This window comes from Polypterus senegalus, chromosome 1, assembly GCF_016835505.1.
Source record: "Polypterus senegalus isolate Bchr_013 chromosome 1, ASM1683550v1, whole genome shotgun sequence".
In the NCBI taxonomy this organism is placed as follows: Eukaryota; Metazoa; Chordata; class Cladistia; order Polypteriformes; family Polypteridae; genus Polypterus; species Polypterus senegalus.
This window is the reverse complement of record NC_053154.1, coordinates 297,457,091-297,483,036: the sequence shown is the minus strand read 5'-3', so window position 1 is coordinate 297,483,036 and position 25,946 is coordinate 297,457,091. Positions and strand designations below refer to the sequence as shown.

Sequence of the window (25,946 nt, the reverse complement as noted above, 5' to 3'; positions counted from 1 at the left end):
AGACACCTAATACCCCAACACACACATTTCCTTAATGATGTGGCTTAAAATCATATGAAGACATGGGGAGAAGGTGCAAATTCTACACCAACAACAATCAAACTGGCAGGTAGCAGTATTGACCACTCCATCTTCATCAATCTTTGATATAATTCTCGTTTAATTGATTAAGAGCAGCTCAGTGGCTGGTCCTTGGCAGGTGTGTTTTTTCTCAAGATCCTGCAGTTGCTCCTCTAAACACATGCAAGGTAAGTTAATTGGTGACTCTGAAATGGCCCTGTGTGAGTGCTTGTGTGTGGATGTTGAGTGTGTGTGTCCTGTGATGGAATGCCTCCCTGTCCACAGCTTCTTCCTGACGTTTGCTCCAGCCCCCTGTAGACACTGAATTAGATAAATAGCTTCAGTAAATGAAGAGCTGGATATCTGCTTAACATTTCAATGACCGTGTGTGTGCTTTCTATACAGGAATATTGTCATACTAGAAGATAGACAATAAAGGAACAGTGCATCATGGAATGCAAATAGATAGATAGATAGATAGATAGATAGATAGATAGATAGATAGATAGATAGATAGATAGATAGATAGATAGATAGATGGAAGAAAACTTCAGACTTAGCTAAAGATAAAAATAGCAGTCCCAGTGAGGTGTTATGCAAACTGTTTCTTAACACATTTCTGCTGAATGATTCAATGGCTGAAAGTACTCATTGTTAGTGTGTCAGAAAGAGGATGTGCAGTATTGTTCATAATGGCATCCAGTTTTGTTTTAATTCTTCCCTCCTCCTCTGCTATGTACTGGGAGTCCAAAGTGTGTCCCATAGCTGAGCCTGCCCAATTAGTTACCTTGTTGATTCGGTAGGCCCCTCTTGAAATGACGTTACCAGCCCAGCACATCACAGCATAGAAAATCACAGAGTTGGAGAAGATGTGAAGGATGGCACAACCCACACTGTGTTTTGATGCAGGTGTTCTTCCCCAGCGAAATCTTCAGGGCACCCATTGTGCACCCATCAGAGACCCACTTTCTTAAATAGCCACATGTGGATGTATCTGGTGTTCCTTGTCAAGGGTTGGTGCCCAGAGGTGGGTAGTAACGAGTTACATTTACTCCATTACATTTACTTCAATAACTTTTTTTAAAAATTGTACTTCTAAGAGTAGTTTTATTGCACCATACTTTTTTCTTTTACTTGAGTACATTTGCGAAGAAGAAACGCTACTCTTACTCCGCTACATTGGGCAACACTCAACTCGTTACTTTTTTCCATTTACACATTGTACTATATTTTTGCCAGAGTGAAATCACCAGTGGATCTACTGCATGACTGTTCCACCAATCAGACGTAGCAACAATAAACATATGACTACGTTTCACCAATTAGAATAATCACATGACTCCGTTTCACCAATCAGACATAGCCATGCAGTCACATGACCACACACAAACTTCCTGCGTCTGCAGCCTGTGAGAGACTTTTTAGTCATGTGGGGCTCCTGTTCACTGCTAAACAGACACAGCTTCACTGCAAGACCCTTGAGAGCCAGCTCCTGCTGAAGCTTAACCATCACTTCACTGAGTGAAGAACAAGCACGTTTTAACCAAACATGCACAGACAGTCATGGTAAAGTGAGACTTCTTGTACGTGCAAAAGCTGCCTTGTTCTAATATTATTTTCTATCAGCTGTGCTATTTGGAGGGCAAATGTGTGACGATGCCAGTCCCCTACAGACTCCCTCTTCCCACATGGGAGTCTGCTGAACCCACACCATCGATAGGTATGACCGAGATAAGCTGACATATGAGGATAATTTATTGATGAGGCCAGAGGATGGTGGAAAAAGTTCTCAAGTGCTTTTATTAAAAAACAGTCAAAACAAAAGTAAAATCAAAAGTGCCAATGGTACAGTGTTCTAAAAACAGTACATATATAAATCCATAAAAATCATTGTGAAAAGTAAGGATAAAAAAAATCAATAAAAAAATAAAAAAAGATCCTCCTGATCTCAGCCCACCTCCTCATTCTCCTGGCTCACCCATTGCTCGCGTAGCTGGCAGAGACTCAGCAGGCATGAGCTCATTTCGGCCGACCTCCATCTTGACAGCCTCCAGGCATCACAGCCAGACTGTCCAGGGTCGGCTCTCCTCCCTTCTTTCTTCGCTCTCACGTTGTCACATGTTGGAAGCCTAGGGAGAGCACCTGCCTTGCTCGCCACACTCCACCCGAATGTTCAGTGGGGCCCCTAGAGCACCACAGCTAACGCTCTTTCATGGGGCCCTAGCTTGCACTGCTTCCTCCCTCCAGGTTGTCAGATCATCATTCCCAAGCCTGCCTTTTATGTCTTTTAATCTCTTTTCTTTTCTCCTTTTCTTTGATTTCCCCCTTCTTTTTTTGTGCTGACCCGTATATATACACTCCTGTCTCCGTGGGCCTTAATCACACGCCGCAGGAAGAGAGAGCAATTGAGAACAATTGGACCCGCACGTGCAGATACGACTCGCTCCAACTACCTCATTAACTCCCCGCGGTCGTGCAATTGTGCCCATGGAGAGTGACACAGCTTTATGGATTTGAAACTGGCCTCTTTTTTTTTTTTTTTTGAAGCCGCGGACCCACTACACCACAAAGTGAATATGCAGTATTATACTGTCAGTGTACAGTATGTCTTGTCACTGTAAGTAGTTTGCACTGTTACCTACTGTAGGTATTAGATTCAAAAGCTTTGTTGTGAAAAACTGAGATTTGGAACTTTGTGTTATTTGTGCATCTTCATTTTGTAAAGATGTTATTTAGTTTTTTCTCTTTTTTTATTTTATTATTTGGAAATAGCAGAACTTGCACATTATTGTATATTTTTGTCTCAATAAGAAGAAGGGGCCTGAGTTGTCTCAAAAGCTTGCATATTGTAATCTTTTTAGTTAGTTAATAAAAGATGTCATTTTACTTGACTTCTCACTTGAAGACCTAATGCAACTTGGGAGTTTAATTGCCCTTTATATTTTCTCCTTTTATTAATGGATGAATTTCCAAGGTTTCAGCATGTGGGACAGTTTAATTTGTCAAACATGCCAGTGTAAGGCTCCTGTCAGGAATCAACAATGGGAAAGGATCTGGTTGATGCACAGTCTATAACAGCTATCTCAGTTTCATCAATACAATGGAGGAGGACATGCCTGAAGGCCAGTGTTGTCACATCTGTCGCTTCCTCCTGGCTCGCAATATAATAAACACCATCACCAGGAGTCAGTGTTCATTTTGGGACCAGCTTCAGAAAAGGAGGACCACCAAAGAAAGAGCCAAGAACATCATAACCTTAGGAGCAACAATTACAGCAAGAGTATAAAGCTCAATTTTGGTTCTTTGTTCATCATTTTTTCCTCCACATTAAACAGATCATTCTATGGAAACTGCAGCCTGCTAACTCCTTTCTCACATTTTGTTTTACCATATAGTGCCTTCAGAAGGTATCCAGACCACTTCACTTTTTTCCAAATTTGTTATGTTGCAGCCTTATGCTAACATTATTAGAATTCATTTTTCCCCACTCAATACTTAAGAATGTCAGAGCTAAAATAGGATTTTAGGAATATTTGCAAATTAATTCATTAATAATAAAAACAGAAGTATCACATTGACACAAGTATTCAGACCCTTTTCTATGATACTTGATATTTGGCTCAGATGTATCCCATTCTACTGGTCATTGCTGAGATGTTTCTACACCTTGTTTGGAGTCCACCTGCTGTTAACTCAGTTTAATGGACATAATTAGAAAAGGCACACACTTATCCAAGGTCCCCACGGGTGAGAAAGTGCATCAGAGCTCAAAGCAAGCTATGAAGCTGATGGAATTGCCAAAAGAGCTTACAGACAGGATTATATCAAAGAAAAGTGTCCTCCATAATTCTTAAATGGAAGAAGTCTGGAGCAACCATGACTCTTTCTAGAGCTAGGAGTCTGGCCAAACTGGGCAACTGGAGGGGAAAGGTCATGGTAAGAGAGGTGACCAAGAATCCCATGGTCACTATGGCTGAACTGCAGAGAACCTGTGAGGAGATGGAAGAAATTTACAGAAGAAAAACCGTCCTCTGCAACACTCTGCTAAACTGGGCCTTATGGCAGAATGGCCAGAAGGCACATGAAAGTCTTCTTGGAGTTTGTACAAACTAAACTAAAGTACTCTCAGACTATAAGAAACAAGATTATCTGGTCTGATTAAGTTAAGATTGAACTCATTGGGCTCAATTTTAAGCGTCACTTCTGAAGGAAACCAGACACCGTTTGTCACCTGCACAGTACTAATCCAATGGTGAATTGTGGTGGTGGCAGCAAATTGCTGTGGGCTTGTTTTTCAGTGGCATGAACTGGAAGACTAGATGGGGTTGAGGGAAAGCTGAACATAGATAAGTACTGGGGCATCCTTAATGAAAATCTGCTTTGGAGCACTCTGGACCTCCGATTGGGCAGAAAGTTCACCTTCCAATAGGACAATGACCTCTAAGCACCAATTAATAAAAATGCATAAGTGATTTAGAGTCAGTGTTTTCAAGTGGCCCAGCCAGAGCCCAGACTTGAACCCATACCTTTGAACATCTCAGGAGAGAGCTGGAAATATGGTAGGCAGTCTAATGGCTTAACTGGGAATAAAGTACAGAGACAGGGGTTGATGATTCGTCTAATACCTTTTTCCCTCTTCCACAGACCACCAGAAAGAAGAAGCAGTGAAAACTCCACCCACTTCTGTTGACTCATCATGCCACCTACAATCCCCATTTCTGCCTGAGATCCCACCCCTTCCTGTCCTCCACCTATAAAACCCAAGCATTCCTTCTGTTAGTCAGTCAGTCTTGACTCAGTCTATTGTGGATACTCATTCTTTTGCTGAAAACTTGCTATTGTATAATACAGGGTGGAATCCCCAACACTGCACAATTGTTCTTGTGTTTGTCTGTTCACACTGTCCACTGATGATCTCCATCCAACTTGAGAGAGCATAAGCAGACCTGCCAAGAAGAATGGTCAGATAATCTCTTAATCTAGATGTGCAAAGCTCATCATGTCAGACCCAAGAAGACTCCAAGCCTTATACCTGCCAAAGGTGCTTCAACTAAACACAGAGTAAAGGGACAGAATACTTGCGTCAATGTGATATTTTGTTTTTTTTACTTTAATTAAAGGCCTGAAGTGTTGCTTAATAAGGAAATCAAATGATTTTAGCACATGGCTGCAACATAACAAAAGGGAAGGGGTCTGAGTTCTTTCTGAAAGCACTGTACATAAAATTAAAGATCTGTCTCTAAATATTCACATGAGGTCCAATTTTCATGCCCAACAAACTGATTTGCAAAAAATAAACCTTTGAGTGTAAGTAAATGAGTGACAGAAGATTCCTTGGTAACACGGTGAATTTTCCAGGTGCTAAAACCAACATGGGTATCCAGTTTCAGACGTACTTGACCACTGTTACCTGGCAAGGCACAGGCTGGGCTTTGAAACAAAGCAAATGATGCAAACCAGAGGGAAAGCAGAGAGAGCCCTCCAGTTCCTGTGAGACAGGCATGATCATGTCTTACATTCTGTGTGCTGAACTCAATCTGATTATTAAATACACAATAATCCTCTTAGATTAAACTATGTGCAGTTTGCTTCAGATGGCTAAACATTCACACAGTTTGGCTGGGATGCTGTTTACAGCGATAAAGCAGAGTTGAAAAATGAGTCAGTTGATTCCTGGATGTAGTTTGCATGTTTTACCAGTGCTTACATACTAAAGGCTTTTACCTCCATAATGTCCAATTGGTGAGGATTACCATCAAACCCCAGCTAGAAACATAAAGGGCAACAAAGAATCTTTATAAATAAAAGATTTGTTTGAACAAAAATGGTCTGTGGCACAAAAATCAGTTCTGAATAGCACAAGACAAAAGACATTTGCACCCCAGCCAGGGGAGGAACCTTGGCTAAAATATAACACTACCTTTCCTTGTATGTTGTAGGTGGAACCTCGGGGGACAGGGCCACCATGACATTGCTATTGCTGGGTCCTCTCTCTGCCTTTATAATGCAGTCAGAAATTAAGACCCTGCAGCAGATCATTGAGTTTGTGTTGGAATATTCTAAAGTAAAGCTTTTCATTTGAGCTTTCTGGATTTTTTTGCGCTATAGTTGGTTTCTGCTGATTGAATTATGAACTTGGATTTGCTAGCCTTGGATTGCGTTTTAGGAGTACCCTTTTATAACCCTTGTTTTGTCTTTTGCAATATTTTTGAACTTTAAATACATTTCTATATTTATAAAGAATCTTCCTATGGGTTGTCTAAATATGGCTTTCTTCTCCCTTGATTGACATTTTCATATATTTTAGGACTTTCATTGCAGTTTGAATTGTCAAAGCCAGTTTTCCATTTTAGGGACCTTTAGGCCAAACCTGCTGTTTAGTTGAGGGGTGGCTACTTGAGGTGTAGCCTTATCTGGGCAGGCCGGTGAAGCTCCTAGGCCTGCTTTGTGTGACTTTTAGGAGGCTTCACTCCTACTCGCCATGATTTTGATACCCTTACACAACACCACCTACATTCCCAAAGACACTTCTAAATTGGCCCCATGTATCTAAGAGACTGTAACAAGCTGGCACAAGGTCCAGGACTCCTCACTCCTGATTGTGACCCTGAATTGGATTAAGTCTATCATACTTGACAATGAGATACATGATTCCAAATTTTTTTACTTAACCCTTTTGTAATGTTTGGTTACTTTCATGACTTACTGTGAGAGTAAACCTTCGAAAAAATGTAATAGAAATGACCAGGAGTAGAAACAAGCAAAAATCAAACAAGAAAATGCATTTGATCTTTTAACAAATCTCATCTGTTAAACAAAAAGTCAAGATCAGAAAAAGAGTCAAAAAACAAAAGAAACTTGAATCTAAAATATACAGATAATTCTTTAATGCATCCACACATTCGAATTGGAAAGAAGTGTCTTGTTAGAATTTTATACCTTTGATCCCGGAAGTGAAACCCAAACCCTTTACCTAGGAGCACCGTCACAAAACTTCCACAAAATGGCAGCACAGCAGAATTCTAAATGACATCCAAAATAATTATAAATATTCTAGAATGGAAGCAACAACAGAATTGCAACCTCTAAAACCTTTATCTGTATAAATGAAATCTTAAGCCATTTACGTTTAGATGTCTGTTTGATTATCTATTTATTTGTTCGCTATCACACAAAAACGGCTGAACAAAATTTTGCATGTGTCTTGTCATTGGTCCAAATTAAATAGCATGCTATATGTAGTATCAGAAAGAGGGGATATAATGGGAGAGGGGTGACTCAAAAAACAATAATTCCCACCTGCAGCACAACTTCACTAGAATGAGGATATCGGCATCAGCACACACAAGGTTTTGGAGCGGCCAAAGCAGAAGGTATGTAAAGCATTTCCTTCTCATTTAATCTGATATTGTCTCACAGGATTACAGCTTTAGTCTAAGGGTGTCTTGTTTTGTCTCATTCTGGGTTGTGTTTAGCCATGCTGAATTTCCAAAGGACCATTTCCCCCATTTATGTATTCCCAGGATCGCCACATACTCTGGCTAGCTGTCATATAAAGAAAAGCAAAAATATTTATCAAATTTGCATAGAAAAATAAAAAAGTGTGCCAATCATAACAGTTTACTATTTTGTAAAATTCTTTATTATTGTGCTCATTATAAATGATATTATATAATTTAAATGTTAAATAAATATTTAGGCTGCTTCTCCTAGCTGATGCCTTACAGTGTGGCCCAGAGCTTGGCCTGCTGCAGTACCTCAAATATCCTAGCCTACTTCCTTTGCAGCCTCACTTTATGTATTGCTAGAAGCAGCTCCTGGCATTGCACAGGTAAGAGATTTGAAGCTGTTCTCAAGTTTCACTTGCTTTGAGCCACTAGGTGGTGCTGTCATTTAAACTGTAGTAAAAAAAGAAAAAAAAAAACTTAACGGTACCCCAAGGGTCAGACGTTTTGGTATACCTTGTGAACAAATATAGGAAATGATCCATATATATATATATATATATATATATATATATATATATATATATATATATATATATATATGCAACCTGGCAGTGTCAGATGGACCTAAACATAATGTCCCAGAAGTGTTCTATTGGATTTAGGTCAGGCGAGTGTGGGGGCCAGTCAATGGTATCAATTCCTTCATCCTCCAGGAACTGCCTGCATACTCTCGCCACATGAGGCCGGGTATTGTCGTGCACCAGGAGGAACCCAGAACCCATTGCACCAGCATAGGGTCTGACAATGAGTCCAAGGATTTCATCCCGATACCTAATGGCAGCCAAGGTGCCGTTGTCTAGTATGTAGAGGTCTATGCGTCCCCCCATGGATATGCCATCCCAGACCATCATTGACCCACCATCAAACCGGTCATACCGAATGATGTTACAGGCAACATAATGTTCTCCATGGCTTCTCCAGACCCTTTCACGTCTGTCACATGTGCTCAGGGTGAACCTCCTCTCATCTGTGAAAAGCACAGGGTACCAGTGGTGGACCTGCCAATTCTGGTATTGTAATGCAAATGCCAATTGAGCTCCACGGTGTTGGGCAGTGAGCACAGGGACCACTAGAGGACGTCGGGCCCTCAGGCCACCCTCATGAAGTCTGTTTCTGATTGTTTGGTCTGAGATAGCCACACAAGTGGCCTGCTGGAAGTCATCTTGTAGGGTTCTGGTAGTGCTCATCCTGTTCCTCCTTGCCCAAAGTAGCAGATACCGGTCCTGCTGATGAATTAAGAACCTTCTATGGCCCTGTCCAGCTATCCTAGAGTAATTGCCTTTCTCCTGGAATTTCCTCCATGCCCTTGAGACTGTGCTGGGAGACACAGCAAACCTGGCAATGGCAAGTATTGATGTGCCATCCTGGAGAACTTGGACTATCTGTGCAACTTCTGTAGGGTCCAAATATCAACTCATGCCACCAATAGTGACACTGACCGTAGCCAAATTCAAAACTAGCGAAAAAACAGATGAGGAGGGAAAAATGTCAGTGGCCTCCACCTGTTACACCATTCCTGTTTTGGGGGTCGTCTCATTGCTGCCCCTCTAGTGCACCTGTTTTTAATTTCATTAACACTAATGCAGCTGAAACTGATTAACAACCCCCTCTGCTACTTCACTGACTCTGCAACTTCAGTAGCCCAGACGTTTCATTGACTTGATGCTGTACTCTGATTAAGAAGTGTTCCTTTAAATTTTTTGAGCAGTTTATATTTTGTGAGTGTCCAGGAAGAAAGACAGGCATCCTGGCTGGGATGACAACCAGGAGGCCCTAAAGGAAGGACCAGGAGGAACATGAGTTTGCTCTGGATGTGCTCCAGAGGGCTGGGACTCGAAAGACTGGGGCAAAAGACTGGAAGCAATTCCCGGGTTGAGCATAAAAGAGAGCCCACTGCCTCACATGAATGGAGTCAGACTTGAGGAGGAGGAAGGAGGATTGTGCTTGGTGTTGTTTTGTTGTTATTCCTGTGGAGGAGGAGTTGGGGCTCAATAAAACCCTTTATTTGAGTTGGAAATGTGCCTGGGTGTTATTGAGTCTGAGATTTGGTGTCTCTGGCGCCCCCTTCTGGTTACTATATATATGTATACATACACACATAAAAAAGAGCTGACTGAAAAGTAATGAAGCTGCTTTTTTTTTGTTCAAAATAGGAGGACTCCTCAGGCTTGGAACATTTTTCTTTTTCAAAGTAGCATCCTTCACATTAAAAGTTCACATAAAATGAGCTTTCTGTCATCTTGCAACAGTTTGATAGCCTTGGCAATGTTGACATCCGTAACCATGGTGGATGGCGTCCCCAAATACTCTTCATCATTCACTTGCATTTTGCCAACCTTAAAGTGCCTCCACCACCGAAATACAGAGGCATGGCTAATCTTTTCATCATTGTGTGCTTCCCATAACATTCCATGAGTTTCATTACTGCTCTCCCAAAGCTTAACGCAGAATTCAATCCTAATCCTCTGCCATACTCTCATAGGAACATCATCTTCATCCGCCATGATGACATATATGAGGTGCTTCCACTCACTGTGGCAGAATGCAGAAGAATACAGTGGTCCAACTGCAGGTTCACACACATCGATTTAAGTCGTTCACTAACATTCCCATGTCTGCCTCCCTGACAGAGAAACAGGGACAGTCTCATTACTTTTCAATCAGCCCTCTTATATGTTTCTGATATTTGTGACATGTTGGGAATTTGTTTTCTCTTTGTTCCTCTTCATAGTCATCAGACCCTTTTTATATGTTGTATGTGTTTGTGTTGGGTGGCCTTTTTTCATATTTCTGTCTCTTCCTGGTGCTCTGAGAGCTACTGTATATATACAAAGTGTTGCAATAGCTCTTTACTAAGTGCTCACATTTTAATCTCCATCTAAAGTGAAAGACGCAGCTATAAATTTTAGTTCCGACTAAATATCCCAGTTAACTCATCTACGTTTCCTTCTCTTTGTTTCTTAGTCAAATGTTTTTTTGCCCATTTTTTATCACGGTCTTAATTGCCTTCCTCCTCAAGTAGAGGCTAGGCTCTTGGTTATTTTATCTTTGATTGCCACTTGGTAATATTGTCAACTTTTCATGTTTGAATTTTTATTTTACTTCAGTTAGGCAACAGACAGCTACACCAGCTCTGAGTGCAGTGCTCTCTGTTCAAAGCAGCTGGGCTTTGATCCTAAACAAATTCATAATTGCAAACAAAGTGAAGTATCGTCAATATTACAATTACAAGGGCACTGGACTATAAAGTACACACTGCTGACTGGAATTAGCGACCCCACCAGCCTCCACTGCCATTATGCTTTATCTGTGTAGTGTTGGTGGTAATGGATGGTGGTGCAGTGGTTTAGCTGTGTCACATCAAGAATCGAGCATCCTGGGTTCAAATGTCAACAACGATTGTCATTGGTATGGAATTTGCACATTGTCCTTGTGTCTGTGTAGGTTTTCCTCCTGTTGCTCTGATTTTCCTCCACATTGAAAATACATGAAGGGCAGATTAACTGGTGCATGCCCCTGTGTGTGTGGACCCAGTGCTGGACTGTCATACTCTCCAGTGTCGGTTGCTACTTTGCAACCAATCATGCTGGGATGGGATCCAGCCCCACATATCCTGAATTGTATTAGATGGGTTTCAGAATGTTCTCATATCTATATATATTTACAGTTTTGCTTGAAAGTTTGTGAACCCTTTTGTATATTTCTGCATAAATATGACCTAAAACATCATCAGATTTTCACTCAAGTCCTAAAAGTAGATAAAGAGAAACCAGTTAAACAAATGAGACAAAAATATTATACTTGGTCATTTATTTATTGAGGAAAATGGTCGAATATTACATATTTATGAGTGGCAAAAGTATGTGAACCTTTGCTTTCAGTATCTGGTGTGACCCCCCTTTGCAGCAATAACTGCAACTAAACGTTTCCAGTAACTTTTGATCATTCCTGCACACCGGCTTGGAGGAATTTTAGCCCATTCCTCCGTACAGAATCTGGGATGTTGGTGGGTTCCCTCACATTAACTGCTCGCTTCAGGTCCTTCCACAACATTTTGATTGGATTAAGGTCAGGACTTTGACTTGGCCATTCCAAAACATGAACTTTATTCTTCTTTAACCATTCTTTGGTAGAACGACTTGTGTGCTTAGGGTCGTTGTCTTGCTGCATGACAAACCTTCTCTTGAGATTCAGTTCATGGACAGATGTCCTGACATTTTCCTTTAGAATTCTCTGATATAATTCAGAATTCATTGTTCCATCAATGAAGGCAAGCTGTCCTGGCCCAGATGCAGCAAAACAGGCCCAAACCATGATACTACCACCACCATGTTTTACAGATGGGATAAGGTTCTTATGCTGGAATGCAGTGTTTTCCTTTCTCCAAACATAGCGCTTTTCATTTAAACCAAAAAGTTCTGTTTTGGTCTCATCCGTCCACAAAACATTCTTCCAATAGCCTTCAGGTTTGTCCATGTGATCTTTAGCAAACTGCAGATGAGCAGCAATTTTTTTTGAGAGCAGTGGCTTTCTCTTTGCAACCCTGCCACGCACACCATTGTTGCTCAGTGTTCTCCTGATGGTGGACTCATGAACATGAACATTAGCCAATGTGAGAGAGGCCTTCAGTTGCTTAGAAGTTACCCTGGGGTCCTTTGTGACCTCGCCGACTATTACACGCCTTGCTCTTGGAGTGATCTTTGTTGGTCGACACTCCTGGGAGGGTAACAATGGTCTTGAATTTCCTCCATTTGTACACAATCTGTCTGACTGTGGATTGGTGGAGTCCAAACTCTTTAGAGATGGTTTTGTAAACTTTTCCAGCCTGATGAGCATCAACAACTCTTTGTCTGAGGTCCTCATAAATCTCCTTTGTTCGTGCCATGATACACTTCCACAAACATGTGTTGTGAAGAGCAGATTTTGATAGATCCTGTTCTTTAAATAACACAGGGTGCCCACTCACACCTGATTGTCATCCCATTGATTGAAAACACCTGACTTGAATTTCACCTTCAAACTAACTGCTAATCATAGAGGTTCACATACTTTTGCCACTCATAAATATGTACTATTCGATCATTTTCCTCAATAAATAAATGACTAAGTATAATATTTTTGTCTCATTTGTTTAATTGCTTTGTGTTTATCTACTTTTAGGACTGTGAAAATGAGGGAAAATCTGATGATGTTTTAGGTCATATTTATGCAGAAATATAGAAAATTCTAAAGGGTTGCCCAGAGGGGACTGAGCGGTCTCTTGGTCTGGAACCCCTACAGATTTTATTTTTTTCTCCAGCCTTTGGAGTTTTTTTTTTGTTTTTTCTGTCCACCCTGGCCATCGGACCTTACTCTTATTCTATGTTAATTAATGTTGACTTATGTTTATCTTTTATTGTGTCTTCTATTTTTCTATTCATTTTGTAAAGCACTTTGAGCTACATTTTTTTGTATGAATATGTGCTATATAAATAAATGTTGATTGATTGATTGATTGATTGAAGGTTCACAAACTTTCAAGCACCACTGTAGATCACAGGTCCTCCATTCCATTCTCTCCTTTTTTTGTTAAATCTTCAGCTGAGGTCAGCCTTCCTACCCAAACATCCCCTTACAGTTTTTTCTCGCCTTCCTTCTCCACTTAAAACAATTCTCCATAAATGCTGGAGACCACAGAGCTTGATGTGCACAACTACATCGGACATCAGCACTCAGTGGTCTAACTAAGGCACTCACACCTCACATTTGCCCAATCTAATGTTTTGCTTATCAACGATAAAACCTTCTGGCCATGTCTGCATGCTATATATAGTGACTGCCAGCCACATTATTGGCTATCTGGATGAGCAGAGTCTTTGTATTAATATTACACCATTGGAAACATTTTGATGACAACAGGCCATTCAGCCCGACAAAGTTTGGCAATCCTATCTAGCCAATTATCCCCAAATAATATCAAGTCAAGTTTTGAAGGTCCTTAAAGTCCTTCCATCTAACATTACTTGCTAACTCACTCTCGGGTGTCTCAGGTTGTCTATTGTAGTTGGCGCAGCAGATGTACCGATGTCCTAACCAGGACGGAGGGCAAACTCTTACTTGGCCGGGAGGCTATAATTGATGGAGCACATGGATGGTGGTTCAGTCTGGCTGAGATAATTCCCAGTTTTAATCCCAGACTGTGAGAGGCCATAACGAAAATACTGGGAGAGCCTTGATGTCGGGGACAATTTCTCCTCTAACATGAGAGGTGGCAGTGTTCCTCTGGTGTGGCCCCAGCTTGGATACCCGCAGGGTTGCTTGGGACTTGTAGCTCAGAAGAGCAGCCCTGTCAGGGTTCTTGGGTGCCATCAAGGGGTGCTGCCGGGAAAAGACTTCTTAGTTTAATGGGACAGCTACTTGATCCAGAAGTTCTTCCATCCACACACACCATGACACCAGTAGTACGCCTGGGTCCCCCATAAAAGAAGCTAATCCACCAAGGAAAGAGTTGGGAGGTGATGGACAAGGCTGGACAGGAAGAGAGTGAAAAAAGAGGATTGTAACTCTGCCGTGGATTGCAAAGTTTAAGACAAAGCTTGTATAAGAAAATCTGTTTAACCAAAGGTCTTCTGAACCTGAGACTTATGTCTACGCTGTGTGTCTGGAGTTTGAGGTGCACCCCCTTGTGGTCACGAACAAACAAAAAATGGCAGCATCTAGAAACCAAAATAGAATTGTTGTGGTGTGACCAGACAACATTGAATTATAATACTATTCAAAATAATGAAACGAAATCAACCAAAAGTCATGTTATGGGATAAAGTAAATGATACTATCCAGTTACCACAGTTCATCTTTGTAGACAGGTCTAAGAGCGTTTATAAACTCTTCAACAAGGGAGATCCTCACTATTTCAGATGCTAAGATAAGTTAAGGTGATGCCCTTTGCCATGGCTACAATCTTCCAGCATGTTCATCCATTCACATCTGCTTGATCCCAGTTGGCAAATTTATTCTTAGGTAGGGGGCAACCATTAGAGCTTTAGAACAATTATGATGAGAACAAAAGGCTCAGTCATTCATTTCACTTGATTTGTCCAAAATCCCTCTCCTTAACCTTAAGTGTACATGGTCAGCACCTGTCCTGGCTGGGGGGGCAGTGCATCTTAGACTTTGTTAATTTACTGAGTAGGCCACATATTTAACCATCTTATCATCTTTCTTGTGGATTATCAATGTGATAAATGAAGATCAATGCAATTCTGCGGGGTTCCACTACAGCAGTTGGAGTCATGTTTGAACGTCAGGACGTATTATTTTACCCCATGATTCAAGTGTCCTAATTACCCCATATCCATATCCTTCAAACCTTGCTATAATAAGCCACCAGTGTTTTCCTGGAATTGACAGATTTGTCTTCTGTGTTATTGGGTTTGGCACAGCCATTGCCATTTAGCAACCCAGGTTTGGCCAGATTAAGTGGAGGCTTGCACTGATGCCAATTTTTTAGGACCTTATTCATGTCCTCCTGATCAGTGATGCCCAACAGCTTGTCATCATCTCCTTTAGCATCCTCTTCCGAATCCTTGCTGTGATGTCGCACCCGGTGGTGCTGATGGAAGTTGCACATCTCCCCCTTGATGCTTTCAAAGTACTGCTGAATGCAGATCTTGGCAAAGCTCTTGGCATGCTCTGTGCAGGTCTCGTCAAAAAGCTTGCGTTCGATGTCGATGTAATGCGACCAGTATTTGGTTTTCAGGAAGGCAGCCTGGGTGAAACAAGGGCGGATTGCCCTTACAAGGAATGCCATCATGGTCATCAGCAAGAGGAAGGTCCAGCCAATTGCCTAGGATATAAAGAGGGAAGACATAAATATTCCTCTGTTTCTGTCAGTGGGCAGAGTCATAATGTTTGTCAAGGAAATTCAATAAAAGTGTAATTATGAGCTGGATTTCTAATATGCATTAATCAAAATACTTCACTAAAATCAAAAGAGCAATTGTTTATGTTTCAAATAAAAAATAATTATTCTCATAGCGATGAGGCATTTTGGTATAACTCCAAAAACAAAGCAGGTGGGTTTCCCCTGAGCACTGTGACTTTCTCTCAGTGAATTTCCTCCCACATGCAAAACGATGCTGACTGCTGCCTCAGAGTTGGCCTGGCGTGTCCCCGTGTCCCCTGTAATGGAAATGTACTGAACGCAAGATTGGTGAAGGCCGTGCACTCCTTGCTTGTTTATGTCCTGCACTGAAAAATGTGAGTTCATTAAATGGACAGATGATGAACCTGTATTTAAATATTTGGCATGGCCAAATAGCAGTTTGCACCAAGCAACGTGTCTGCTCCTTTTGGAACTAATGTTAGCAATAGAATGAGCTCTATGTATCTGAAAAAGCATACCAAGTGCATATAACAGTCCCTGTAACTCTATTACTAATTTTATTTACACATATATTTCATAAAATATGATGACAAAATATCTAAATGCCATGTGTCCAACAGACTCAGTAAAATGAACATACAAATTAAGGAAAACATGTTTTTGTTCCCTTTTTTGAAAATTAAGTTCATAATTGGTCATTTAATATAATCTTCATACTAACTTAATATAAGACAATATTTTCAAAATGAATCTAATTCATAACCAGAGTCATTAGAACATTAGAACACTCTAGACGAGAACAGGCCATTCAGCCCAACGATGCTCGCCAGTCCTATCCACTTATTTCTTCCAAAATAACATCAAGTTGAGTTTTGAAAGTCCCTAATGTCTTACTGTCTACCACACTACTTGGTCGCTTATTCCAAGTGTCTATCGTTCTTTGTGTAAAAAAAACTTCCTAATGTTTGTGCGAAATTTACCCTTAACAAGTTTCCAACTGTGTCCCCGTGTTCTTGATGAACTCATTTTAAAATAACAGTCTCAATCCACTGTACTAATTCCCTTCATAATTTTAAACACTTCAATCATGTCTCTTCTTAATCTTCTTTTGCTTAAACTGTATCAGCTCAGCTCTTTTAATCTTTCCTCATAATTCATCCCCTGTAGCCCTGGTATGAGCCAAGTCGCTCTTCTCTGGACCTTCTCTAGCGCTGCTATGTCCTTTTTGTAGCCTGGAGACCAAAACTACACACAGGACTCCAGATGAGGCCTCACCAGTGCATTATTCTTGAGCACACATCAGGCTTCTATTGTTCTTGAGTCAGTCAACAACTAAACCAGGACAGGTGCCAGCCCACCACAGGGCCCACTCTCGCACTAGTACACACCTCAACTTAAACTCAGGGTTACAGTTTAAGGCTGTGGTTCCCAAACTTGGTCCTGGGGACCCACTGTGGCTGCAGGTTTTTGTTCCAACCAGATTCACAATCAGTGATAATAATTGATAACAACTGATCACATTTAATTAGCTGGTCTTTATTACTCTTCTCTTATTCTGAATTCAGAAAAACACAATAGTAAGGTTTTTACATTTCTAAGACATTTAGAAATATTTTTTTCTAAAGCTATAAATGCTTAACTCTCTTTTTTTTGTTTTCCTATTATTGTCTCCTTTTCCTGTGTAGTTTGCTCCCTTTATTTAACCCTAATAGTGAAAATTAACAACCAGCACAGTAGACACACGGGATGATGAAAGCAGAAACAACTTCAGAGTCAGACCCGCTAATTAGTAAATAATCAAATAACCAGAATACCTGGAAAGGCAGAATGAAAATTAGGTTGAAAATACTGTTAACAACTTAAAAAACCCTATGTATTCCCCATATAACTGCTTATTACATTTTAATAAAAATCTCCCAAACAATTAGTTTGTAATTTCATTGACTCCAATTCACAGAAACTGGGAAATAATGACTCGCTTAATTAGTTCTAAATTAATTCTTTAGATTCGTTTAACTGCCTGATTTTGGCAGCGAATCGTTTTCTTTCTAAAGTAGAAGTCGTTTCTTGTTGCGCTGGTTTTGGCAGCCAAGCGCTTTTTTTCCAACCTAGAAGACCTCTCTTGGGATCCGTTTAATGGCCACGTTGATTGCATGTCTTTCAAGGTAGTTTCAATATCCATTTGTTGCACGGAGTTTTCTCCCCTTTTATAAGTGACTGTGTAAGTACCGCTTGTACTAAACAGTAAATTAGTAAAGGAGAAAGGACTAAACACTAAGGAAAAAGAACGCAAGACCACGTCAGCTGCGGAGCTCAGCTCGGAGCGAAATGATTTGAAGTGAATGAAATGACGTGAATGGGAGGGGAGATGATCACGTGACTCCCCTACCCGCCTTAACTCTTCATCTCTCCACAAACACACAAACACAGTCTCTCGGATCCCAACTCTCCTTTATATATACAGATTAACAGGGCTACACCATGTCAAAGGCTTTGCCCACATTACTACATTTTCGTTTAAATTGCAGACATTAGTCTCCAATTTCACCTTTCATCCAAATTACCCCAGTGTTTTAACCCCTGAAAATGCAGAGCGTTGAAAACAGAGACATAAACATCCGAGAACACCTTCTGTGTTACAATGTCCACGGATCTAAATGAACACTCTTGATAATGCAGACTCTCATTGCACGCTGATTGGCTCGTGCTTATTACAAGGCCCATCCCTGATTGGATCCTGCTTGTAACAACACATCACTCCCTGAATGGTCTCCCTTCACAGAAGAAAACCGTATTTCAACACGGCAGACATGGAAGAGTTGCTTTCCCTGGCACTTTTTGATGTTTGCTTGTGTGGATCTAAATTGGAGTTTGTACAGTGTGAATGCTGAATACATCTGCAGAAGAAAAAAAAAAAAATGTACCAGCGGCCACAGTTTTGCCAGTGTAACCAGCCCTTCAAGGAGGACACTTCCTCTTCCTATTTCTGCCAAGGTGTGCATGTCTGATGTAAGTGAACGGCTACATCATACTGTATGTGTTTATGGTTATTTTAATGTGGTCAGAGATACTGTAGTTTTGTAAACGATCTGTAAAACGCTAGTCTGGATGGAGACCATTTTTTTTAAATTCCATTTTTAAATGAAAACATGCTGTTTGGTAATCCTTTTCTCACTCACGATGATCTGATATGTATGTCTTTTGGACTGTGGAAGGAACCCCAGAGAGCATTAAAGAAACGTTCAGCAAAACTGGAGAGAATCTGCAGCTCCAATTACACAGCAAGCAGAATTTTTCTAGTCTGTTTTTCATGTCACATAGTACGGTCTTTATGCACACTCTTAAAAATAATGGTTCTTTATTGGGTTGTGTGGTTCCTTTTAGAGTGTCACACATGCATGTTTAGGGGACAACCAAAGAGTCTGAATAAATGTAGTTCCACGCCAGACCAGGGGGTGGCGAAGTGAGCTAATTCTCTCTTTCAATACCTTGCAGACCATTCTCGGAAATCCCGCCCTGTTCTCGGGCAACCAACGACGTCACTTCCAGTTCCGGTCCCGATGACATCACTTCCCCTGCGAGGGTTTAAAAGCCGCCATCTTAAGATGATACTCAGTTCTGTTTTGGATGATGTTGTGTGAACATATCTTTGTATTTGGACAGATTTTGCAGCCAGGAAATATTATATGGGTGGCTGCCCCAAACCTTCCCAATGTCTCTGGGGTTTTCTTGTTACAAGAGCCATTGCTTTAATTCTAAGAAGGGTTATTTTCATACTATTCAAACTACCGACTGACAAATAACTCTTTTTGTTCTGTGAAGGGTTCTTTGCACATGAAATTGGTTCCTTGGACTTTAAAAAGAAATTTCTAATGTATTGTGTGCTATCTAGCAGAATTCTGACAGGTAAAGAAAACCTGAACTTTGTCTGTGTTACTGTATGCAGCAAAGGTCATTTTAAAATCAGGAACCCAGTGGCATTTGACAAATCTTGTATCATCTGTCATGGTTATTTATGATGCCTGTGTGGGATCTAAATGAAATCTTCCTTCTGGAACTTTCATATGGATGGTCCTCTTGTAAATTAAAAATGGTTCCCTTATGACACTGTTCAGCAAAACCACTCTGGCACCTTCATCTTTCAGAGTGCTGTGTTTCCTACCCACCTGAGATATGCAACGCAGGTAGCGCTCGGCAGCTTCCCGGGAGACTACTGCATGTCCGTCGAAGATGTCCTTGCAGGGGATTTTAGCCAGTAATCGGGTGAGCTCATCCTGAGATAGCCCTTGTGTGCTCACATTGCCAAACTTCTCTAGCTGCAAGTTGACACTGAAAGCACACGTCAGACTTTTCCCGTCAAGGAGGGTGACGGAAATCCAAACCACTGGAGCAATCATGGCCCGCTGTGTCATGGAGCAGAACATGTAACGCAGCACTGCTGGGTCCTTCCTGCGCTGGCCGATTGGCCTCTTCCACTCTTCTGCCAGCATGGACACATTATTGTTCATGATGAAGCCTACTAGAAAAAGCACAAAAGGAGGGAGCGCCAGGATGCCCATTCCATAAGAGTAGTTATATTCAGGCAGACAGGGGCAGTTGAAATCAAAGGCCGAGTACAGGTGCGCACTGGCCAGCGCCATGATCCCACAGATGCCATTCATGAACGACTCCTGGTTGGATTGAAGAAACTGGAAAATCATGCGGAACTTATCCATGCTGGCGACTGTTTTTGGTCCCTAATCCTCTGGAACCACTATAAGCGTCAATGTTGTTTCCAGATTAGTTAAAACTGTTCATTTAAACTGCTGCCTGATTTTGCTCCGCGTAAATGCCACTATATAAGAGAAGATCGCAAGTCGCTTGGCTTGAAATTGCGAGCTGCAAAAACGGAGCGAAAACATGTCCTGTCGTTTGCTCCCTCATGAGGACTGTTGGTTTTCTTTGCCTCCAATGTATGAACATTACTGAGGGAGAGAAAAAAATAAATTAATTAATCAAAAGATGTTCTTCAATGAACTTCAACAGTGGATCATGGACAAGACGAGCCTGCAACTGCACAGCCACTGCTTTGAGTGCGACAGCAAGTGTCACAAGGTGCCACTTCCTTGCTGTTACACTGAATAAAGTATAACATTTATGTTGCTTATTCAACGTAAATTTTCACTTTCAAGCAACTTAAGATTAGTCATTTAGTGTTGTAGCATGAAATACAGTGGAACCTCGGTTCACGACCATAATTCGTTCCAAAACTCTGGTCGTAAACCGATTTGGTCATAAACCGAAGCAATTTCCACCATAGGATTGTATGTAAATACAATTAATCTGTTCCAGACCATACAAACTGTATGTAAATATATATTTTTTTAGTTTTTAAGCACAAATATAGTTAATTATACCATAGAATGCACAGCATAATAGTAAACTAAATGTAAAAACATTGAATAACACTGAGAAAACCTTGAACAACAGAGAAAACTAACACTGCAATAGTTTGCGCTATAGTGCTAGAACTGCTCGCTAAAAACACTTTTTTAATGAGTTTTAAGCACAGGGAAAAAAATGAACATTTGAAAAATCCGTAATTTAATAAACCACCAAGAAAAGTAACATTGCAACAATGCACGCTATGAAACGATCGCTGGAAACAGAACTCAAAACAAAAACAAGCCTTTTCTACCTTATGTGTCCAGCCCTCCCTCTCTTGCTCGCTCGCTCTCTCTTTCGTGTGTGTGTGTGTCTCTCTTTCACGAGCCTGGAGCACCTGTGTGTGTCTCTCTCTAGCACTCGCCTGTGTGTGTGTCTCTCTCTCTCTCTCTCTCTCTCTCGCTCGCTGCACAGGAAATGCACAGAGAGAGACTGAACATATACAAACCGAAAGGGAAACTGGCTTGTTCGTATACCGAGTGTTTGGTCGTGAACTGAGGCAAAAGTTTGCAAACTTTTCGGTCGTAAACCGATTTGTACATGTACCGAGACGTTCATGAACCGAGGTTCCACTGTATTTGGTTTCAGATCTCAATCAAAGTAAAAAAACTGTTCATACCAAATTAAGTTATACTGGAGGGAATAAACATAAAAATCAGTTATTTTCGGTTAACATAATATTTTAGGTTGTTCATGGGCTGTGTGGGAGGGGCTCTTTGTATATTCTTCCAGTCAAACTTTCTAGCGTTTTGGCTTTCCAACTGCCAAAAAAGAAGAACACTTTCCCGAGAGGAGTGGACTTGGCTATACAGGTCTGGTCATTTTCAGCAGCAGACTTTTATAACGGAGGATTTCTGGTAAGTATCCCTGTTTCTCAACTGTTAGTTTTAAGTATAAAAACTCGTAATAAAACATACTTTCAAGAAAGCTGTAGAAATGTTTAATAATTTTTTGTTGTATATTTAAGATTTACACTGCAAAATGCTTGTGTATTCATGCTAGATTTTTAAATAAATGTAAAAAGTACAGCATTGGAATGTGTTATGTTCATAATATTTCTAATAGCATAAAAACAGGTTATGACCAATAAACCATTTTAAATTGTAACAACTTAGAAAATAGATTTACTTCAGTATAAAACAAGTGAATTGCACCCAATCACTCTAAATGATTTGCCTCAACTTAAAAATTGTGGGATTAATAAAATAAAAAGAATTATATTGGTTAAGACTGAAAACATTAAGTGTGAATCATTACCTTAATTATTTTAAGTTGAATGGAGGTTATACTTTTTTCAGTGGAAAGATGCTACTACTACTGCTAATAATGATAATAATGTAAAGCCGATGGTCTTCTCAGCTTCTGTTCTTAGTAGCCAAGTAAAACAGACACTTCTCTCAGTGAGCTACAACACTTCACTCCCACCCTTTAGGCAGACATAATCCAGAAAGCCCACAAAGATGCCCGCGCACTGTCCCACCCCATGTCACATTTTCCGGCCATGCCACCCCAAACAGATACAATAACAAATGTAAACAATAGAACGTTGGATCAACATAAAAGCTAGAAAGTTAGAACAATAAGTAAAAACACATCTAACACAGTTCTCTGTAACTGTAACCAAAACAATTACTTAAATAACATCCTACATTACTAATAATAGAACAAAGGGACTATGCCAGTTCAGAATCTCATTTTCCAAAAACTGATTCCAGGTCTAACAACTGAATATGTCAACAATTAATTTGTATCCCTTTGTTACTCACACAGTGATTGCTTTTAATGTGATTTTTTTTCAAATAAGGATTCCAAGCTGGCAGCACGGTGGCGCAGTGGTAGCGCTGCTGCCTCGCAGTTAGGAGACCCGGGTTGGGTTCCTGGGTCCTCCCTGCGTGGAGTTTGCATGTTCTCCCCGTGTCTGCGTGGGTTTCCTCCCACAATCCAAAAACATGCAGGTTAGGTGGATTGGCGATTCTAAATTGGCCCTAGTGTGTGTTTGTGTGTGTCCTGCGGTGGGTTGGCACCCTGCCCAGGATTGGTTCCTGCCTTGTTGGCTGGGATTGGCTCCAGCAGACCCCCGTGACCCTATTCGGATTCAGCGGGTTAGAAAATGGACGGATGGATGGATTCCAAGCTAAAATAATAATAATGATGACAAACATAAAAAATATGCATTATTATTATTATCATCAGCAGGCCTACATTTTTGGGGACCTGAAGCTTGAATAGTTATGGGGTCCTCTTCTCAACCTGCAAAGCGGTCTGGGTGACCACTGTTATCGTCTTCAAGTTCCACAACAGACTCACCACAAATTTTTTAAAGACTTAACCGCTACATCTCAGATTCTGATTAAAATTTTTGTGCTGGATTACCTCAATGTCAAAGTCACTGGTGTGAATAAAAATGTCCTATGCTTTATAGTTCTCGAGTTTTAGAGGGTTGAAAATTAAAGTCACTTCTGGCGCCCCTCCAGGATTAGAGGCCCTGAAGCTTAAGCTTCATTAGTTTCATACTACATCTGCATCCGATTATTATTATTATTATTATTGGTCAGGACAGTAGTGCAGTAGACAGTAAATTCATTTGAATCCCCTGTCCAGTGATTGTTTTTGATGTTCTCCCCCTGTTTGCATAGATTTTCCTTGTGTTATTTCTCTTTCCCTCACATTTCCACAATTCTAATATAATTAGGAGGCTGTGTGTGAGTGGGTCCAGGTTCAGTTGCTGCCTTGATTTAACACTAATCTGAGAAAGTTTGATAATAATAATAATAATAATAATAGTGCAACATCATCGTCTGCTTCTTTCAGCTGCTCCTGTTAGAGGTTGCCACAGCGGATCATCTTCTTTCATATCTTTCTGTCCTCTGCATCTTGTTCTGTTACACCCATCACCTGCATGTCTTCATAACTTCATATAAAAGTCATACAGTGACTCTATACACAATTAATAAATTCATATTGAAAGTTTAAAAGTTGATGGTGTCAACTATTGTAACAGCACTATAACTATAACAATAACACCAGTCATTGTTACTGCAAAGGCTAAATCTTCTCTGCTAGTATAGTGGCAGCTTTTTTCTGGGTACCCCTGTTTTTCCACCCAAAGCTGAAATTATCTGGTGGTTGAAAACTGGAGTCATATTAGTGATTGGACTGTGTGTGAGAACGTGCACTGCACTCCTAAAAACAAAGCTGTTGAAAAGGTTCTTCAGAGCAGTGACATAGGGGAACCATTTTTGGTTTCTAAAAGAACTATCGACATGAAGGTTCCAAAACAAACCTTTAGATCCACAGGAGGTTGGGAGCTTGCACTGATACATCACATTGCCGCACCCGGCAGCCATGTAATGCGGGTGACACCTCAGCACTACACTAGTTCGAATAGGGTCTTTAAATAATTATGAAGAGATGAGAACAGATTTGTAAAATTCAAAATTGGCTCATGATTTTAAAATGAGGATAACACAGGATAAGTTCAGGTTTTCTTGATCTGACAGTATACCGTCCTGCTTAATACGTTAGATTTCATATTATTATTTCTTATTATCTGGCTGATGCCTTTGAGGTGACTTACAACAGGATGGATACAATTGGTTACGTTTAGTTTTTTCGTTTTTCCAAATGGAGCACACGCAGGCGAAGTGACTTGCTCATGGTCACACAGTGTCAATAGTGGGATTTGAATCCATAGCCTCCAATGCTTTAACTATTATGCAGGTCTAATATGTTGGGAACCTTTTCAAGGCCCAAAGAAAAATTTCACATGCAAAGAACCCTTCCCAAAATGAAACGAGTCTTTGTCAAGCAATGGTTCAACGCTGGGCTACACCACCCGATAAATTGCCATTAAAAACCGTTATGTTTGAGAGTGTATGACAGGCCGTTTGACAGGCGACCCGTCCAGGACTGTCACCTAGTAAGTTTCAGCCCCTCGAGACCCTGAATAGATTAAGGGGGTTCGTAAAATATATGGACAGACAATAATATTAATAAAGCTGAATGTGAAACGGAGAAACAAAGGACTTCTAAAAAAATAAATACATAAATAAACATGGGCAACGTGGCTTCGTTTTCCAGTCACAAAATGACGGTCCGGCCCGAACGCAACGTATCCACGTCAAAGTGCCTGCTACAACTGAAAGATGGCGTTGGTCTCTGACCGCTCTGCCCGAGCTCCGAACTCACTCACCTGTTGCTTATCTCCGACTCCGACTGCTGATCGGCTTCACAGCACCGCTGAAACCATCGTGCCGGTGTTAACCTTGAAGAAATGTGAATTTGGTCGCGAATGCACGCAGGCATGCATGCACACCTCTGAGTACCACCGGCGGAGGAGGTTTAGCGCATCGTTGCTGATCTCTGTCAGCTCCTCATCTTCGGCTGCTCTCATTAGGTGCAGTGGCTGGGTGTGGCAACAGCCTTCAATGATTTCTGTAAAACGAGCCACCTGGTAGCCCGCCCATCACAACCCAATTTCCTCCGACAATATTTGTGGGTCTTTTTTTTTGAAGAAGCGCAGACGGACATGAAGCCGCGCTGAAAGTAAAATTTGCCAAAAAATGTGTTTTTGCTATAATGTGTTCGACAAATCTGTACAATCCTTTCAGAAGGTATCGCACTGTGAAAGGCGCTATATAAACTGCTGGAGAGAACTCTTCGGTATAGTACATGGTCAGATTTAGCAAGGAAAGTAGCTGTTGTGTTTATTTCAAACACTTACTTGTATTATGAACTACACAATTATTTATATGGCTGTTACAAGCCATGATTATATCATGATTATTTGTCTATGACTTTTTCTCCCCGATGATGTATTTAACTTTATAAAAAAGGGGCAAAGCAACTCCAGAATTTGTTCTAAAATGACCAGAAATAGGAAAACTCACCCAGCCATTCATAATTATGAGGTAACATTGGCGACCATATTTAGGACAGTAGTTAGTGGGTCTAACTCCACAACTATCAAAGTGCATACCAATCAATATTGGGACTTTATATTCTTATGCTGTTTGACTAAAAATTCAATTGCTTTTATATCAGTTACAGTGGTCTTTACATTTTCAATGTCCCTTTGCTGCATGTATTTG

The 25,946-nt window shown here is 40.7% G+C and overlaps 1 protein-coding gene across 1 annotated transcript; it reads right to left on the bottom strand.

The window, feature by feature from the left end:
* Positions 1 to 13,135: 13,135 nt before the first annotated feature.
* LOC120514255 (calcium homeostasis modulator protein 1-like) lies at positions 13,136 to 25,239 on the bottom strand. Its single transcript, XM_039734539.1, has 3 exons — positions 25,049 to 25,239; positions 19,599 to 20,396; positions 13,136 to 15,393 (listed from the first exon to the last, which is right to left on the bottom strand). Exons 2-3 carry the CDS (start codon positions 20,145 to 20,147, stop codon positions 14,911 to 14,913), a joined length of 1,032 nt encoding a protein of 343 aa, XP_039590473.1. The 5' UTR covers positions 20,148 to 20,396; positions 25,049 to 25,239; the 3' UTR covers positions 13,136 to 14,910.
* Between the last annotated feature and the right edge of the window lie 707 nt (positions 25,240 to 25,946).